The following is an 18112-nucleotide window of genomic DNA, read 5'->3' as shown; positions in this document are numbered from 1 at the left end:
GTAATTACAAAATAATTATATTAATATTCATTGGATACATAATTCATATATCAAATAAATGAAACTCAAAAAAATTAAAGAAAAGGAAACGAAATCCGCTTTCTTTTCTTTCCCCTTTCTTCAACATGTTCTCCTACTCATTTCATTTTGGATGACTATGTGATTTTTTATTTGTAAATTTAGTAAATTAAATTTTATTTACCTTTTTATTTTTATGATTATGATAGAGTAGGGTATGATTTCTTTTTTTATTTTGAATAAATTTTTATAATGATTTAGTACAATTTAAAGGTTTATATTACGAATTGAGAAGAAGTTGAGAATAAAAATATGGTTCATAAGAAATCAATTTCGAGCAAATAGAGTTAAATTGGTACTAGTGTACTTCTTTACAAATATCTTTTTTGTTTTCCTAATTTATATTTTTATGGACTATAACTTTTATGATGTGGTGGTACTGTTAGAAATTCTTTTTTTGGTTATGATTTTTCTTGGAGTAAACAAAGTAGTTTAGGAGTATTTTTATTTAGTACAATAAGCAAAAGGGTAGTTTAGAGATTTTAAAAATTTTGTTACACAAAGAACAAAAGTAAGGGAGGTAAGTGATATTTTTAAAACCTTAGGAGTATTAAATGATAGTGAGAGAAATCTCAGGAGAGATTTCTGATATTATCCCTTTATTTTAAGATTCAAAGTTTCCTTCCACCAAAAGATCAATTGAAAAGAAAAGAATACAATATTGACTAAATCTTGTATCCCATTAAAACTATTTTCTGTATCAACCGAAGCAAGAACCAAATTTTGAAAAAAAAAAAAAAGAAAAAAGGAGGCAACTTTTGACTAAAAACAATCAAAAAATTGGTTGATGTCATTTTTGGTAATTTAATAACACCTCCTTAGTAATTCTTTTACCTTCAATACCCACAAAAAAAAATAACAAAAAAACAATTTGGAAAACCAAATAAGCTCTGAAACCATATAGCTCTACTTAAATAACCAAAACTGACCAAAAAGCAAAAAAAAAAAAAATGGATATAAAAAAGCCATAAGCCAAAGAGACACAGCATTTGAACCCCTGAAGCTGCAATGGTTTCGCCTCTCCTCCGTTTGGTAAGACTCCTTCCCTCGCTTCAACACACACACACACACACACACACAGAGAGTTACTTGCATGTTGTCCTTGTAATTATATGCTTTGACATCTCTAACAATCCAATCCCAGGAAGGACTTTGTATTGTAAGACTGTTTTCTTGCTAACAGAACTGGCACTTTGGCAGAGCTTTAGTCCGAGTTTTGGCAGTGGGTGGAGCTCCAAACTTAATGAGAGACCAAAAGCTTGTATTCTGCAAGTGGGTTTTCTTTTTCTCTCCCAGAATTGTCTGTTTATGTTTGAAATTGTGCACAACTCTTTATTCTACTTATGTTCTGCATCAACAAGAAACTCTTTATGAGAAATGGTCTTGTGAAGTCTGATTATATCTGCTTTTTTAACTCTGTTTGCATAGGAATATGATGGAATTCAATGATTTTGTTGCAATGTGAAATCGTGATTTTCATGAATAACGTAATTTAAGGTGGACACTGGAGTGGAAAATTGCTTGATGTGTTGTGATGTTTTGGTGACTTATTATGAATATGTAATTCTGTGTTTTGATAATGTTGAATGAATGGTGGTGACTCTAATGGAGTGTTGTTAGACAGTAGAAGATTTGTTCTCCATAAACTTTAGTAGATAATGTAATTTTACATATTGGAATCTGGAAATAATTTCAGTAGTAGCAGCCACGACCACAGTCGGAGACATTGGATTAAAATCAATTGATTTCTGTCTTTGGATAGTACGGTCGTGTGCTATGTGAGTAATATGGGTTCTTCGGTTTTATAGGATAACATGAACTTGCTCCGATTTTTGGGATGAAATAAATGTTGGCTGGTTTGATGCATTCAAGATGGCTTGTATATTTGTCCAAGTTTGTTGCTAGCTTAGGAGCTTTTGAGTGTTGATAGTGTCCAGTTGATGTCATGTAATAGTTATTTTTGGGTTTTTATCTTCCCACCAAAAAAAAAGGCCAGTATCTTAGCTTCTATTAACCCAATTCTGAGTGTGGCTTAAATTTTTGCATTAAGGAGAACATTTAGCAGATGAAACATCAACTGCATTTCTCTTCTTAGTGTGTCAATATGCCTCAGAATACCAAGAAAACTGTTCCAGAATGGATTTGTAGGATTCCACTTGAAACCATTCTATGTTACAAAAGTTAATTGCTTGATGCAAAAGATGCACTGCAGTGAATATATGTAGTTTATTTAACTGGCAAACTGGATTTTAGTGGGTTATTAAGCATCAATTTAAAGCATGGAAGTTAGATCTCTGTTGGTGGATGTTTGAGTTAATCATTCAATGGGCAATATGCTAGCCCTTCCCTGTTGAAGCATAAAATTTCTAATTGTTGGTTGTCTCTGCTTTGAATGTTGTCATTACTAGCAAGTTTCACATTTTATATGAGACCTAGATAAGAAGAAGTCAATTTAATTCTTCTCTAGGCTTAGTTCAACTACTTGATATTTTACTGTTACCATTTCTCTCTAATGCCAACCAAATTGACGATTTCAGACGGTTTACGTTTGTCAGAAGTTCCTTATATGAACCTGTTTACCTGTAGAGATACATAATAACTATACACATCTGTCTAAGTTTAGTAATTGTGCGTGTAAATCCTCTTCATCTTAGGATAACTCCACTTTAGTGTTGCATGTATTAATTGCTGGAAACTTTACCATGAGGAAGCAGCTGGGAATCTTGTATACTGTCAAGGCCAATTTTCAAGTCTAAGCTAGATATTTATATTCTGCTCAATCATTTAATAGAAATGAATATCTACAAGTTGCAAGTTTCTGATTTTTTCTAAAATCTTTTACAGGATGAGTATCACATGGCTTTGGGAAGAAAGGAAGACACGAAGAGGCAGGGAGAAATGAAAGGGTCTGTCTCAATGCATAATATTCCAACTAATGTTTCTGAAATAATTCAAGACTACAGGCTTCCACCCTTGGTTGGTGCTTTAAAAGCCTCAGCTGCCGAAAATGCTGCTAGTTTTCACTTTCCGGGACATAATAGAGGGCAAGCAGCACCATCATCGTTCAGCGAGCTCATTGGTAAACAACCATATCTTCATGATTTACCTGAGCTCCCAGAGCTTGACAACCTCTTTACTCCAGAAGGACCCATTTTAGAAGCACAAAAACAAGCAGCTGAACTTTTTGGAGCATCAGAGACATGGTTCCTTGTTGGGGGTAGTACATGTGGAATCCATGCAGCTATTATGGCCACTTGTTCACCTGGAGACAATATCATTCTTCCACGTAACTGTCATATTTCAGCCATATCTGGGATGATATTGTCCGGTGTACAGCCAAAGTACATCTTGCCTGATTATGATGCTGATTGGGATATTCCTGGTGGCATCACTCCATCACAGGCAAGTTTGGTGTAAAATGTTCAGTTGGCGATTCTAGTGCCATTTTGTCCTGTCAAAGTGCCATTCTTGTGTCTAGGAACAATATCTTAAACATGAGAAGTTTTTAAGTGCTATAATCTGATTAATGCACTTTCAAGTGGCGGTACGTAATGGTGCTTTATCAGGCAAGTAAACATTTTAGAACTCAAGATATTTGTTGTTGCAGGTGGAAAAAGCAATAGAGGAACTGGAAATGAAAGGTCAAAGAGCCGGTGCAGTTCTTATAGTATCTCCTACTTACCATGGCATTTGCAGCAATGTGACTGAAATATCTAAGCTATGCCATTCTCACGGGATCCCTCTGATTGTTGATGAGGCTCATGGTGCACACTTCGGATTTCATGAGCTATTGCCCGACTCAGCTCTCTGTCAAGGCGCCGATCTTGTGGTACAGTCTACTCACAAAGTTTTGTGCTCTCTGACACAGTCGTCAATGTTACACAGGTCAGGAGATCTTATTGACAGCAATAGAATATGCAGATGCCTTCAAATGCTTCAAAGTAGTAGCCCTAGTTATCTTCTTTTAGCATCATTGGATGCTGCTAGGGCTCAAGTTAGTGAAAATAAAGACATTATTTTCCACAACGCTATTGAGTTAGCCATGGAAGCAAGAAGTAGAATGAGTAAAATTCGCAACGTCTCAGTCCTTGACATTGCTAGCTTTCCTCACTTTCCTGCTATGGATCCGTTGAGAGTCACAATTGGCACAAAACAGCTTGGTCTCTCTGGTTTTGAGGCTGATGATATTTTAAGCAAGGATTTTGGGGTTGTTTCTGAACTTGTTGGGACACGATCTATCACTCTAGCATTTAACCTAGGGACTCAAAGAGAACATGTCTTGAGGTTTATATCAGGACTGAAGCACCTATCTGCAATATCAGCAGCTTCTAATTGCACAAATTACAGTGAGAATCCTGACCATGTCATGCCCTTTGATGATTTCAGCATGAGATTAAGCCCAAGAGAGGCTTTCTTTGCTCAAAAAACAAAAGTTGGCATAAAAGATAGCATTGGCCAAATATGCGGTGAACTAATATGTCCTTATCCGCCAGGGATACCATTACTTATCCCTGGTGAAGTGATCTCCGGAGGAGCATTGGCTTATATGCTGCAGGTCAGAGACAAAGGTGTTGTCATCAGTGGAGCTTCTGATCATCTTCTTTGTTCCCTTCTAGTGTGCAATGTCTAGGTGATAGAAATGGCATATGTGCATGAAAATTATGGGCAATCCCAAGATCGTTGTTCTGCCACAAACTCTACTGGAGCAAAAAATCTTGACCTCCAGGAGCAAAGTGGGTTGTTACATGTAATGCGCCAAGTCTATTTCTTTTTCTGTACTTTCTATGCATGTTGTCGTTGCTAAATTGACTAGTTGGATGCAGGTAAGATGATGCTACGGTAGCAGCACATTGACCAGAGACCAAGAGAAGTGATACCGTGGCAATGGCAGTTGCTGATAGAGATGCATTATCTCAGTCGTCTGATATTCTAAGCATGATGGTTCTCTCCATCATCCCATTGGGGAGTTAAGGTGAGGAGATTGGGTGGGCAGGCGCCTAGCTTCCTAATAATTCTGTGAAGCTTCCAGCACTCTCAATTTCTCAAACTGACTCAAAGTGGAAAAGGTCCGCATATGGGATTCTGTTATATAAGCTCCCCATTGTACTCATTCTGAATTTTATGATGATCACTGTGCTGGGTGAATGTCTTCTCTTTACTAGTCTCACTCTATAATTGTTATTTCTGCGGCCATAGAGTAACATGGTTTGTCCAGGTTATCTACCTATTCACTTCTGCGCTTGTCATTCTCCTTCATTATGTCTTTCTGACTGATCTAGTTTCCCCTAGTTAGGCACACATTCATGCACGCACACACACTCCATCTCCATATGCAACTAAGGGTGCATTTGATAAAATTAAAATCTAAAAACTGAAAATTGAAATCTGAAATCTGAAGTTTGAATTCATTAAGTCATTGAAAGTCATTGAATTGTTAAGTACTAAATCTAATACATTTGAGTGTGTATCATATTAAGTGATCAGTGAATAACTCATCACTTATTTTTTAGAGCAAATTTTGGCTAAAAAATTCAGTGTCACTTAATTAATTTAAATGTTCAATTTTTAATTATCAAACACATCTGAACATGTTAAGATTTGAACTTATTAAATTTAAGTATTGAATTGAATTATTAAACAAGGCCTAAGCTGGATGCATACAAGCTGGTTGCAATGTATGCATAAAACAATGATGTAGATGTTCTAGGCATGTAAGTAAACTCTTGCTTTTCAGCAATAGTCAAACTTAGTGTAGCATGCTTGTCGGACAAGAGGCTTGAAAGTAGGATAGTTGAGGAGCACTGATGAGCTCATGGATGGGACATGTTGGGGGACCAAACTTGTAACCAAGTTCCACTTTCTGCGAGTAGCAATTAACGCAATAAAATGAACCACCAAGCCCTTGGGCTGGTGGCGGCTTGGTGGGGTGGGAGGCAAGGTTTGAAACCTTGCCTCCCACCAATATGCCATTCTTGTGGCTTGCTTCAAATCCAGACGGGTGCGTCGTGCACCTGTTTGGTCCGGTGGTGGTTCTGTCCCCATAGGCTCAGTTGAGCCTCCCGTAGATAGAGTAGGAGTAGGAGTAGGGTTGACAATTGACAAAAAAAAAAAAAAAAAAAAATTAACGCAATAAAATGTTAGGAGTTGCTATTAGCTTGCCCACTTCCCAATGGATACCGGGCAGGACGGTTATCAGGTGGATCGTTCCTGAGCTGTTTATGATCAAAATTTGACCAAAAAAAAATGTACGGTTCACAAGCTGTTCATTTTTTGTACTTCATTTTTAATAATATGTGTGGGGTTCACAAAAATTTGTGCTAAAATTACATATTATGCAAACAAAATCACGTTGTGTGCAAATAAAGTTGCACGCTGTACAAAATAAACATAATTGCCAGAAAACCGTTCTTGCCCCTGGTCCACTTCCCAATCTTTTGCTGCTTCCATACACCTCCCACTCCGCTTGAGGAGTGCAAACAGGTCAAATTGAGTTGAGTTTTAGTCTAATCGAATCGAATCTCAATTTAATTTTATAAAACTCGAACTCGAATTCGAGCTCGACTCGAATTTAAAAAAATAAAAAAATAATTATTTAATTTTTTAAAAAGTGAATAAAATAATAATTTTTCTTAATAAATAATAAAATATTAAAAATATATATGTAATTTTATTATTAAAATAAAAAATAATATATATATATATATATATATAATCGAGCCGACTCGTGAGCTAACGAATTGAATATCTTTAAACTCAAGTTCGAATTCGAGTTCGTTATATATATATATATATATATATATATATATATATATATATATATATATTATTGAGCCGGCTCGCGAACTAACGAGTTGAATATCTTTGAGTCCAAGTTCAAGCTCGAGTTCAACTTGATCGGCTCGAACTCGACTCGAGTTTGATATTGACTAAGTTTAAGTCGAATTCTGATTCAAGTTGCTCACGAGTGGCACGATTCGTTTGCAACCCTAGTACGCTGCAATACTTTCGATGCTATTGTTCAGAGATATATCTCATTTGTCAATTGTTTTTTATATTCATCAATTTTGGTGCTATGCTGCAATTAAAAGATCATTTGGTTCTGCAGTTCCCATTTGTTCTAACCTCTCATAAGTTAGCATTGCGACATAAATGAAGCTAGCTCTAGTTGACGGCCAAAGTTTCACGAAGAGATCCATGCTCCTAAATAGGTTACCAACTTAAATGAAAGGAAACATCATAAGAGCGATACATAAATAAGCTTGTAATGGTGGCTAAAACTCTAGAACTTCAATACTTGGCTCAAAGTTTGTCAAATTCACTGAGCTTGGAGTACTTATTTCTTTAATTATACATAGTGATTGACTAATAACTCTTACCAACATGGAGAAACCAGTGAGCTCATATGTCTACCAGTTCAACTGATGCTTGAAAAGTTTTCACATCAATCAGCCTGTAGCGTTAGTCAAGCTTATGCTGCAATCAACTTTGAGTGCTTGGAGTTTTTCCTTGGCTCATGCTGGATTAGGTTACATACACAGCCTCAAACTTGATTGCTTCCCCAGACAACAAACAACTATAAAAGCAAGCCACCAAAATCTAAGCAACTTGTTTGAATTATAAATTATTTGAGATATTTTTACTGTAACACTTTTTGTGATGTGATGTATGTGAGATAAAAAGGTAATTGAAAAGATAAAAAGGTGTGTTGAAAATTGTAATGATGATATAAGCAAATAAATTTTGACAAATAATTTACAATCCAAACAGTGCTTGACGAGAGATAATTTTTCTTTCCAGCAAATACTCCATCCATATGCACACATTTAATAATAAAGAACCAAACCCCCCCCCCCCTCCCCCCAACAAACAAAGGTTTTCATCCATCACAAAGCGTCGTAGGCTCTTCACCCTTATGTTACATCCTGGATTAGAAAGTCTCAATAGCTTCTAATTTGGTAGTGAAATCAAAATGTAATTCTCATACCACCAAGTCTTGATATCTTAAGATTTGGTGGTGAATTACATGTTAATTTCGCACCAGAAAAACGCTGTAAACAGCGCCAAGTACAGCATTCATCCAAAGCAACCTAGACAATGTAGAGATACTAGTCTTAAACCATCAGCTGCTGAGAACACATTCATATGAACCTAGCAAGAACTATCTATTGTATAAACTACCACATGAAATTTTCTTACATACACTTTCCAAACATGCCATTCAAAATATGGTCTTTGACTTAATGTACCTTTATCTCCAACTAGGGAGTAACAAAACCAAAACACTATAACAAAAGTTCAACATAACACAAGTTTCTTTAAGTACATAAGCCTAGACACGTCTCCACAAAACCTGAACTGCAAATGTGCTGAACATCAGCTAACTCAATAGGTATCAGACAGGTTTGGGCCACAGGCACCCAAATCAGAGATGAAGACTCTCTTCCACATTCACCTGGCTTGAACTGCCTAATGAATCACCATTACATCTTTTCTTAGACGGTGTCCTCTTTTTCTTCACTAGCTGATAGTCAGACACAGGGAGAGTATCCTCATAAGGAGTAGGATGACTTGACCTCCCAAGCTCCAAATCTATATCCTCATCTGGAGCTGCCCAACTTATCGGTTTGACTGCAAAAGAAGTAATGATATTTTAGAAGAACTCATTGTAACCAGAATGCAACTCAATATAAAAGCCGAAATAACAAATTTGTATAAACAGGGTAACCACATAAAGCTGCAACAAGCAAAGGTAACAACAGACCCAACAGAAGTGATTTATCTAGTAGCTTCCAGACTGATATTATAAAAAAATGCATCCAATATGTCAAAGCTGATCAACTTTTCTTGCTAGAAAAAAAAAAGAAAATTGGTCATAAGATAAAGATGATCTAAGAAGCTTAAAGCATGGTGAGGCAAAATTGATTGGTCTAATCTTCCCAGAGATGGCTTGTTAAGATTGTATCATACACAAGAAAAGACTATTCACCTCCAAGTTCTTGTACTTTCTCCCCATTTGACGGCACTGGTCGAGGACGTTTTCTCACGTAGTTTTCCTGCAATGGTCTCGGGATTTGAAATGAAAATCTCGCCAAAGTAACACCTCCCTCGTAATACTCAGGATGTTCCTCCAAGTACCTAAAAGATGGTAGAGATAAAATATGCAGACAAAGAACCGCTGAGAGAACATCTTCGGCAGATTAATACTTTCACATGAACCACCTAGAGAGAGAGAGAGAGCAATCCACAAGAACAAAATAAAGAATTCATACTTGTGAATTTCCACCATTGAACGCAGTCTCTTGCCTGATGGAGACTCATAGTAACTGTAAATAGCTCAAAAGGAAACTTAAGTTTCAGCTCCACGGCTCAAGTGAAAAAGCAGTCAAAAGGATACGAAAATGATATATAGAGAGAGAGAGAGACATACACATCTGCAAATTTGGTGCTTCCTTCACCTCTGATTCTTAAAAGCCTTTGCCAGCCAGGAGGAGGCTGGGCAATACTGGGTTTATCAATTGCCCAAAGCCTACTGCCATCTTGTTCGATATCAGGCTCATCATCACATGATACATCTGGGCGCCATTCACGAGCGGTTTCACAGAAAAAAGGATGCTCTAAAATATGTTCTCTAATTTCCTCATACTTCTGCTTTGTTGGGATAAGTCTCCATTTAAAACAGTTAGCACATTGAACAGTAAATGCTCCAACTGATGGCAAAACCCTGGTTGTTTGATGAAAGGAGTATCTTCGTGAAGAAGGGGCTTCAGATGCAATGGGCTCTGGAACATGAATAATTTCACCCACACCATTAACTGGAGGATCATAGAGCACCAACTGGTTATGTGCATTTTCATGTGATTGATTCTCTTCATTGTCAGTGCAATGGCCTTCTTCCCCTTCCCCATAAGATACATCAATTGTAGTCTGAGTAGTCTCAGGGACAGCAGAGGAAGCAGGTCCACTTGGATCACTTTGTTCCCTTATAATGCTTGTATGGCAACTATCTTCTGTAGAATTATTCGCTGAACCTCCTCCATGGTTCACCTTAAATTTAACTTTAAATGATCGCGGTTCCATTTGAGGTGTCCTCAATACCTGAATTAAAAAAAGACAAGGGATGAGTAAAGCAATATAAGTGCTTCATTCCCCAGTAATCTTCAGGTTTGCTACCGTCTCAGCACCCAAAAAGGAAGTTGATGGCAGGAACTTAACTAGGATGACATCAGATTATACCCAAGTAAGTCACCATCATTGACAAATTCAAGCTCAGAATCATTCCCCTCCAAAGACGGTATTCAGTCAACCAATCATCTAACCTGAGATATTACCACTATGAGAAGTTGATACCAAAATATATAAGGCAGAACATGCAAAACAAGTATGTCCTTTTAAAACAGATTGCACAACCTTTCACAGAAGTTGAGCATTTATACATTAAGCAACTCGAACAAATAAAACGGCACCGAGGCCTTCACTAGCCATAACCTTAGCGTATATGTTGGATCACATGATCAGCTGTCCAAAATAATGTCCTTCCTTGCAGAAACTATATTAGAATTCTGGATGCCTGAACTATTTACTAACTGACTTATTTTCAACAGCAAAAGAATTTAAATGAAACGTCTATACAAAATCTATACTTGTCTAAACCACATGAAACAGTACTTACTCTCCCTCCTTACAAGTATATCAATCAATTCATCATGAAGAAGCATTATCATTTCTTTATTTTGAAGAACCACTTTTAACCTTAGGAGGCAAGACAAATACATTACAAATTTGCACCCCATGATACTTATTGAAGCGTCTACATCAGCTGAATTACGTGCGACCTCTGTATTAGGAAAAGAAGAAACATATTCTGACCTTCATCATTCTTAATAGAAGAATATTTCTTTCCATGTTCCAAACAGATTAATTACCCAGACAGATCAGTACCCTTCTGAGCAAGGATAACTAACTCCAGACATAATAGTTGTGCTTTTGACCATACGGAAGCCTCGTTAAGAAGATAGACAACAGCTAGAAACTTTATATGGTGTCAGTCATAATTAAACACAACTCACATATGCCCATTTCTCTATTATTCTTCAACGGCTTCTCCACAACAAGAAAAATTTTGGATATCCATTCCAATATTCAACCACTCGAGGCAAACTGGATTTAGAAAACCGACAACAGAGAAGCTTATGCTGGATTAAGTGTCCAGAACACATGACCAAGAAAAAAATGTAATAGCATTGGTGAATTTAGACGCAATCTTTTGCATAGTAAAAAGGCATCTTCCAAAGTTGGACCGTAAACAACATTCCTTGAGGATGTTTCGGATACAGAAATAAGCAAAATGGTTGAATCCTATATGCAACCATAGTATGCTAGCAGCAAGTCAGAAACCTAAGAAGAATTCTCTCCATAGCACCAAGGTCAAAACAGATACTCCTTGACCAAATACTATACATAGCATGACTATGTCTGGCAATGTCTCAGAAAAATAGTTCAATTATCTGTCTCGTTAGCTTCCTCTTGTCTTACTTTTAGCCTTGCAATCCATATATCCTCAGAGACAAGTACATCAATTGTTCCATACCAGAAAGCGAACAGTTATAGAAATCCCCATAACAACAAAGCACTTCCAAACTTTTGTCTTGCACTAGTTTATGCAGTATCATTTTTCCTGACTTAGAATGATCATCAACAGTATGATCCTCACAGATGTCTAATACTGTGATCAGTCGTCCCTTTTTTCAATTTAAAGGAAAACCAATCACTCATTTCCTTTTGGTTTTCTATTTCTTTCCTTTGGCACTTTTGTGTCTTTTATTCCTTTTAGGTAAGAAAGAGGAGGGGGGCACTGTCGGTGATCTCCCTTCAAGGAGCAAGTCCACCAAAAGATAACAAGAAAATCTCAAATTGTCTAAGCAACGTCATGCCATGAGCCATTAAATGTTCTACGAGAAGCATATTCAGAATCTGCTTTAAATCTAAACTTGTGCAGTGGCGATTAGATGGACACCCCACGCCTAGGCTACATGATTATAGGAGATTAATGCCAAAGACCAAAATTTTCAATTCTCCAACAACAAATTGACACACATGCATTCATTGGGAGCAAACTAACCAAGGAATACAAGTGTTTACGTCAGCTTTATGCTCGGCAATTGATTGTATCAGCAAGCACGGACTAATCTAGGCTCCAACACTTTTGAATTCCCTGAACACATTTTGCTGCAGAAGACCAAATTTACACTGTCTAAAAAAGAATATCCGAAAAGAATTTGAACGACATCTGATTCCCAAAGGAGTAGAATGATAAACCACGTGTTATGTACTCAACCACATACGACAACAGATGTGCATGCCACAGTTATCAAAGTAAAACGACAAATATGACTTTTCGAGAACCCACAGCTATAAATTACGGAACAATCACAGCTACACTTATATGAGGTAGGCATATGTAGCGGCTCGATGCCGAAATATCTCTAGCCTCTTTTTTAAGGAAAAGTAAAAAGCAAAAACAAAATAACAAATGATTGAGTGCAAGATGTAAGTGAAAAACGTAAACCCCAGAAATTTAATTAGTTAAAAAAAAAAACTTTCCAAATCCTGACTGGTCTACTTGAATTGTCCAGACAGCAAGGGAAGACATTAAAAAATTGATAACACTTATGGTAACAATTGACAAAAACCCCATAGATTGATCTTTTGAATCCGCTTCAAACTGTGGCGAATAAATAACCAATCTTGGGGTCCATCACAAAAACCCACTACAAACTCATCAGCAACCCACAAATTCCTTCAAGAACATAAACAACGACGTTTCATCTTCCATAATCACCCAAAAAACATGCAGTCACATGTGCGCCCATACAGAGAAAACAGCACTACAACAGAATGCACAGAACCCTACTCCAAAATCATCTACAACATCCAAATCCCTTCCTAATACCATTCATCTCCTTCACTAATCACCAATAAAAGCGCGCACACCCATATGCACAGAAAAAAGAACTATTAAAGCCATCAAAAAAACCCTACTGCAGAGTCATCCACGACATTCAAATCCCTCCACAGAACACCATTTTGCCTCCTTCCAGAATCACCCAAAAAAACCTGTGCACCCTTAGGGAGAAAAAAGAATTTCTGCAGCTAGCACAAACCATTCTCCAGAATCAACCACAACATCCAAAATCCTTTCCCCAAAAGAAAAAAAAAAAAACCAGCCCTTTCCAAAATATTATCCTCCCCCCCCCCCCCCAACACCTCCCAAAACCCAACCCAGCGCTTACAGGAAAACAAATACCAAAAAAATCCACAATCATCCAGTTGGGAAAGAAATTGAACATCAGTCCCAATCCCAGTCACCACCAAAAAGCTCCGTGAATGAGAACATAAAACAACATAGAGAGGCACGCATACCCAAAATGCAGATAAACCAACCAGTTTATGCACATAAAATCCAAAGCTTTGTAAACAGCACCAGAACTCTGATTTACAAATATTCAGATGAATATCTCAATCACCACCACATCGATGAACCAAAGGAAAAAAGGAAAACCCATGATACACGTAGCCTCAAAAAAGGAAAAAAATAAAAATGATCAAGCCAAACACATCTACACATGTTTTCAGGTGGTGGGCCTTTGCCTATACACGGATTAAAACAAGAAATCAAAGGCGAAAGCAAAAGAGTGAAGAAACTTACAGTGAAGAGGACGAGGGAGATCTGAGCAGAGGCTGGAGATGATCAGCTGCACACATAAAGTAAGTAAATATTTTTTCATTCCAGCTGAAATTTATTAACAAACTGGGATAACATAAATCTTCGACAGATGTTTTTTTGCAGTGGTTTTTGGTTGCTGCCTCGGGAAGTGAGAGAGGACAGGAAAGAAGAGAGAAAAGAGAAGAGAAAAGGAGAAAGAAAAACAGCTGTGCTGTTTGATTATGGATTTTCGTTTATAAGCTTCGAGCTTTGAATTTATTGCTTTCTTTTGTTTGGGAAAAAACCAAGGAAAAGAAAGAGTAAAATGAGAGTAGGATGTGAAGTTACAATTTTGCCATTATAGAAATGACCATTATACTTCTTGTTGGTTAGTTGATGTTGACGTTGGCAAGTGTAACTGAAGTATAAAGTGAGGGTGCGACGGTGGAGATGATGTTATGAAAAGGCTTTTGTTGTGTTCATACGTGTGACTTGTGTGATGATGTGTGAGAGATTTTTTTCTCATTTTTTTTTGGGATATTTTGGTTTCGTTGGGTGAAAATGGTAACGAAAGTTATATAAAAGGAAATGGTAAAGAAATTAATAGTAGTAGGTGAAATGGGGAGAGAATGAATGAGAGGAGGGGAGTGTAAGTGAAAGGTTTCAAATTCCAAACATCCTACTTAAACTAAAAAATTCCAAAAAAAAAAAAAGGGGAAAAGGATGAATGGTGATAGATTTTGAGTTATATTCGACACGCCATGGAGTAGCGAATGTTGGAATAAGGGGCTGTATACTTGTACAGTATAATTTACATTGATGTTGTTAATTGGGTTTAATGAGTTCGATTTTGTCAAGTTCAAACTCCACTTATAAATAAGATAGGATTTTTGAGTTTTTAGATTTCAAGTTGACTCAAGTTCATACTTAACCCACAAAATTATAGGATTTGTGCTTAAATCGGACTTGATTATAGGATTTCGTGCTTAAATCGGACTTGGTCAAAATTCACAATTTAATACATATTTATTTATAATAAATATTTGATATTTGTTTATTATTATATGATTATCTCTAAATTGTTAATTTTTAAGTTATAATGTGCATAATTATATACTATAATATTATACGTAAATATATAATTATTTGGACTGGGATTTAATCAATCTAAACTTAATAAAGTTTAAACTCAACTCATATTTAATTTGGTCCTAATACTTAGGCCCAATCTTTGCTTGACTCAGTTTAATATAGGCTTAGTCCTAGTCTTTGGGTTGAATTCAGTCTAGCCCGAATCCATTAACATTTTTAGTTTATAAATGTGGATTGAGTTTTTTTTTTAATTTAATGTCTGTTGGGTGTCAAACCAGCAAAAATAAAATTCCTACTCTTAAGTCACGAATTAAGTCCACTATGGTACTGGAGCAGGGACTTAGGCTGTGCAATGGGTTACTAGCTTCACCCTGGTGCCAGAGTTTGCTTGATCCGATATACCAAAGTGTATTAATTACGTGAAAGACAAAATTCGAATATAGCAGCGAGCAGGGTCGAATCCACAGGGACTTGGGAATTTATTTTGAATGAATGTAACATTAAATAAAAATGGGGGAAGTTGATATGGAACTGTCTAATTTAATTGCTCAAATTAAAAATATAAAGTAAATTGACGGAAGGAAAATCTCTAGTCAAAGGTATAATCTCCACTTATGGTTCGAATCACTGATCACAGATGCAGAGATAAAATCTTTCATTTACAAATAAACTGGTTATGGTTGTCAACAAGCTCTGACAACCTGCCTAACCTTCCTGATTCGATAACCACAACAAGCTCTGTAGTTATTGCCCTAGCCAATTAAGCAGTCCTAAACACGCTCTTAGGATTTAACCTATTGACAGCATTAATCATTAGACTGGCCACCAATTATAACCAACAAACACACACGCTCGGTTTATTTAGGCTATATCATATATTTCCGCAACAACGACTCAAAAGTTTCTACTACAATTGAATCATATCACTTGCCACATGCACTAAAATTACCCAACAATTACGGATTGAGCACTCTTAGATGGCTGTTAATTACTCACACAATTAAACAGTGATCAAGTATTTAATTGCAAGAAATAATCATATGCATAAGTGAACAGGAAATATATAAACACTTGCAAATTAAAGAACGTAGGGAAATCAATTCGATCTCACAGTTTTGTCGAACCAAAGCTTCGATTTAACCTCTGACTAGATGAAGAAATTAGCCACTCCTCATAGTTGAATTGCAGCCAAAAGTACTGGATTGCAAAGGCATTGCGTTTTTACTAGAAAGCAAGGAATAAAAGATGTTTTTCCCGTTGGGGAATATTGTCGAACACCTGGCGTGTGTCAGAGGCCAGTCCAGAGAAAGGAAACTAGAACTAAACTAAAAAGCTAAACTAGAGGTCCCCCCTTGCTTCTGTACGTCCTCTCCTTAAAAAGCCAAAAGTAAGATGACTAAAAGCTATCTCCGGTGGTCCCCACACATGTGGACAAAGTCTCCAAAATTACTCCTTCTTCCAAGTCTCTCTACGTTGCTTTCTTTTAAGAGCCCAAATGACTTATAGCTTTGTGGTCCCCACCAATCCAAGGCCTAAGGATTGAAGCCCTTAGAAGTCTCCATATTCTCCATAAAGTCCCTCCTTTTTGGTAGTTTTCTGCTTCATTCCTGAAATTAAGTCCCGATACCAAATATGAGTAAATATCAGCAATTAACACAATATTTGTCAGGGATAGAAGGGAAAATTAATAATTAAAATACCAACAATTAACACCCTATCAATTCCTCCCACACCTAAACCATGCTTGTCCTCAAGCATGAGAACAAGAAACAAACACCAATATTTGATAGTGGCTATTGCTCTATCCAACAAATTGCCAAGATACCAAGAAAAATAATATTCAAGCATCAATGGTCAAGTCCAAGAAACATCACTCCGGTTAGCTTCTAAACCACAAATGCCTCTAATTCCAGGTTAACTAATCTAAGAAAAAGGAATGACACACAACAGTTATCAGCAAATGGTCCAACTATTAACCAAAATCTCAACATTAAATCCATAATTCGGCAAGCTGACTTTTATTACACACTAACACAACCTTCAACTTTTTTTCACATTTTTTCTACTTTTCTCTCCTTTTTTTTTTCTTTCAATAGTAACAAAAGACTTAGTCGCTAGCCATTTGAGCCTTTTGACGCGAACTCCAACATTGGCCAGATGAAGGAGCCCGGTTACTCAGCTTCTATCGCCACGTGACCACGTACTCATAGAAGTTACTACCTTTTGACGCGAGAATCAACACTTTTAGGTGCAGATCCCCGGTTACTCAGTAGTAACTAATAGCGGAGTACAGTCAAGTTTATTCATAGTTAAAAATCACAAAAACTCAATATAACACAAAAACCAAAAGAAAACTTGCATCAGCTAGCCTCATTTTCAAACATGGAGAACTAAAGTTAATAACCGGACCAATTCACACGAAAATGCCAATAATCATTCCCTATGCCTAGGAAAGTTAACCAAAAATTATAAGAGTAAAACAATCATTGATATTCACCAAAGAGATGTTTTTGGATTCAACCACATTAACTTGGTACCCTTTTATTATTAAAACTTGGCAATAGCAGAAATAAAGGCAACAATCCAACATCAAACTTGGCATCACATACGAGCTAATCACTAAAAAGAAGAAAAAGAAAATGAATGAAAGACACTAGCACCATAACTGCTCCCCCCACACCTAAATCCTACATTGTCCTCAATGTGACAAATAAAAAGCAAAAGTGAAGCAAAAGTGAGAGGGAAAGCAACCACACTTCCCTGAAATCGGGGCATAGTGAAGGGCGAGGTGGAAACGGAGGTGCAAAGCCTGTAAGAAACAGAGACTGCGCCAAATCATGTGCCATGCCGGCGACATTGGCATCGACGTTGACCATGCGAGCCTCCAAAGTCTGAACCTGGAAAACTAAGAAGAGAGGAAGAAATGAGCTGAAATCGCGTTTCTGAAGCCTTTGTTGGGACACATAAAACGCGATTGAAAACGCGCCTTCAACTCGCGTTTTATAAGTCGCGTTTCCTTCACAAATCTTGCAGGAATGAAAACGCGATTGAAAACGCGCCTTCAACTCGCGTTTTATAAGTCGCGTTTTGTGCACAAATCTCGCAGGAGTGAAAACGCGATTGAAAACGCGCCTTCAACTCGCGTTTTATAAGTCGCGTTTTGTGCACAGTCGCGTTGATTCACTCGCGTGTCGCGTTTCACTGTGGCTTTCGGACGATTCTCATTGTGAGCTTCCTGCA

General features: G+C 37.0%; 2 protein-coding genes across 6 annotated transcripts; one reads left to right on the top strand and one right to left on the bottom strand.

Moving 5' to 3' along the window:
- Positions 1–1087: 1087 nt before the first annotated feature.
- On the top strand, positions 1088–5313 carry LOC113775021 (arginine decarboxylase-like). 2 transcript variants are annotated; one of them, XM_027319733.1, is made up of 5 exons: positions 1088–1110; positions 1279–1350; positions 2923–3480; positions 3686–4811; positions 4902–5313. In XM_027319733.1, exons 3-4 carry the CDS (start codon positions 2935–2937, stop codon positions 4706–4708), a joined length of 1569 nt encoding a protein of 522 aa, XP_027175534.1. In that variant the 5' UTR covers positions 1088–1110; positions 1279–1350; positions 2923–2934; the 3' UTR covers positions 4709–4811; positions 4902–5313. The 2 variants fall into 2 exon arrangements, with proteins under 2 accessions (XP_027175534.1, XP_027175533.1); XM_027319732.1 differs by having other exon boundaries at positions 3686–4825.
- A 2879-nt stretch (positions 5314–8192) lies between these two features.
- On the bottom strand, positions 8193–14025 carry LOC113774719 (methyl-CpG-binding domain-containing protein 2). 4 transcript variants are annotated; one of them, XM_027319323.1, is made up of 7 exons: positions 13784–14025; positions 12197–12303; positions 10291–10394; positions 9506–10173; positions 9348–9401; positions 9065–9213; positions 8193–8706 (listed from the first exon to the last, which is right to left on the bottom strand). In XM_027319323.1, the coding sequence occupies exons 4-7, from the start codon at positions 10153–10155 to the stop codon at positions 8501–8503; spliced, it is 1059 nt and encodes a 352-aa protein (XP_027175124.1). In that variant the 5' UTR covers positions 10156–10173; positions 10291–10394; positions 12197–12303; positions 13784–14025; the 3' UTR covers positions 8193–8500. The 4 variants fall into 4 exon arrangements, with proteins under 4 accessions (XP_027175124.1, XP_027175125.1, XP_027175123.1 ...); XM_027319324.1 differs by having other exon boundaries at positions 12217–12303; XM_027319322.1 differs by lacking the exon at positions 12197–12303.
- Between the last annotated feature and the right edge of the window lie 4087 nt (positions 14026–18112).

The sequence above is a fragment of the Coffea eugenioides genome, chromosome 6, assembly GCF_003713205.1.
Source record: "Coffea eugenioides isolate CCC68of chromosome 6, Ceug_1.0, whole genome shotgun sequence".
NCBI lineage: Eukaryota > Viridiplantae > Streptophyta > Magnoliopsida > Gentianales > Rubiaceae > Coffea > Coffea eugenioides.
The sequence above is the reverse complement of the archived record's forward strand: the minus strand, read 5'-3'. Positions and strand labels throughout refer to the sequence as shown.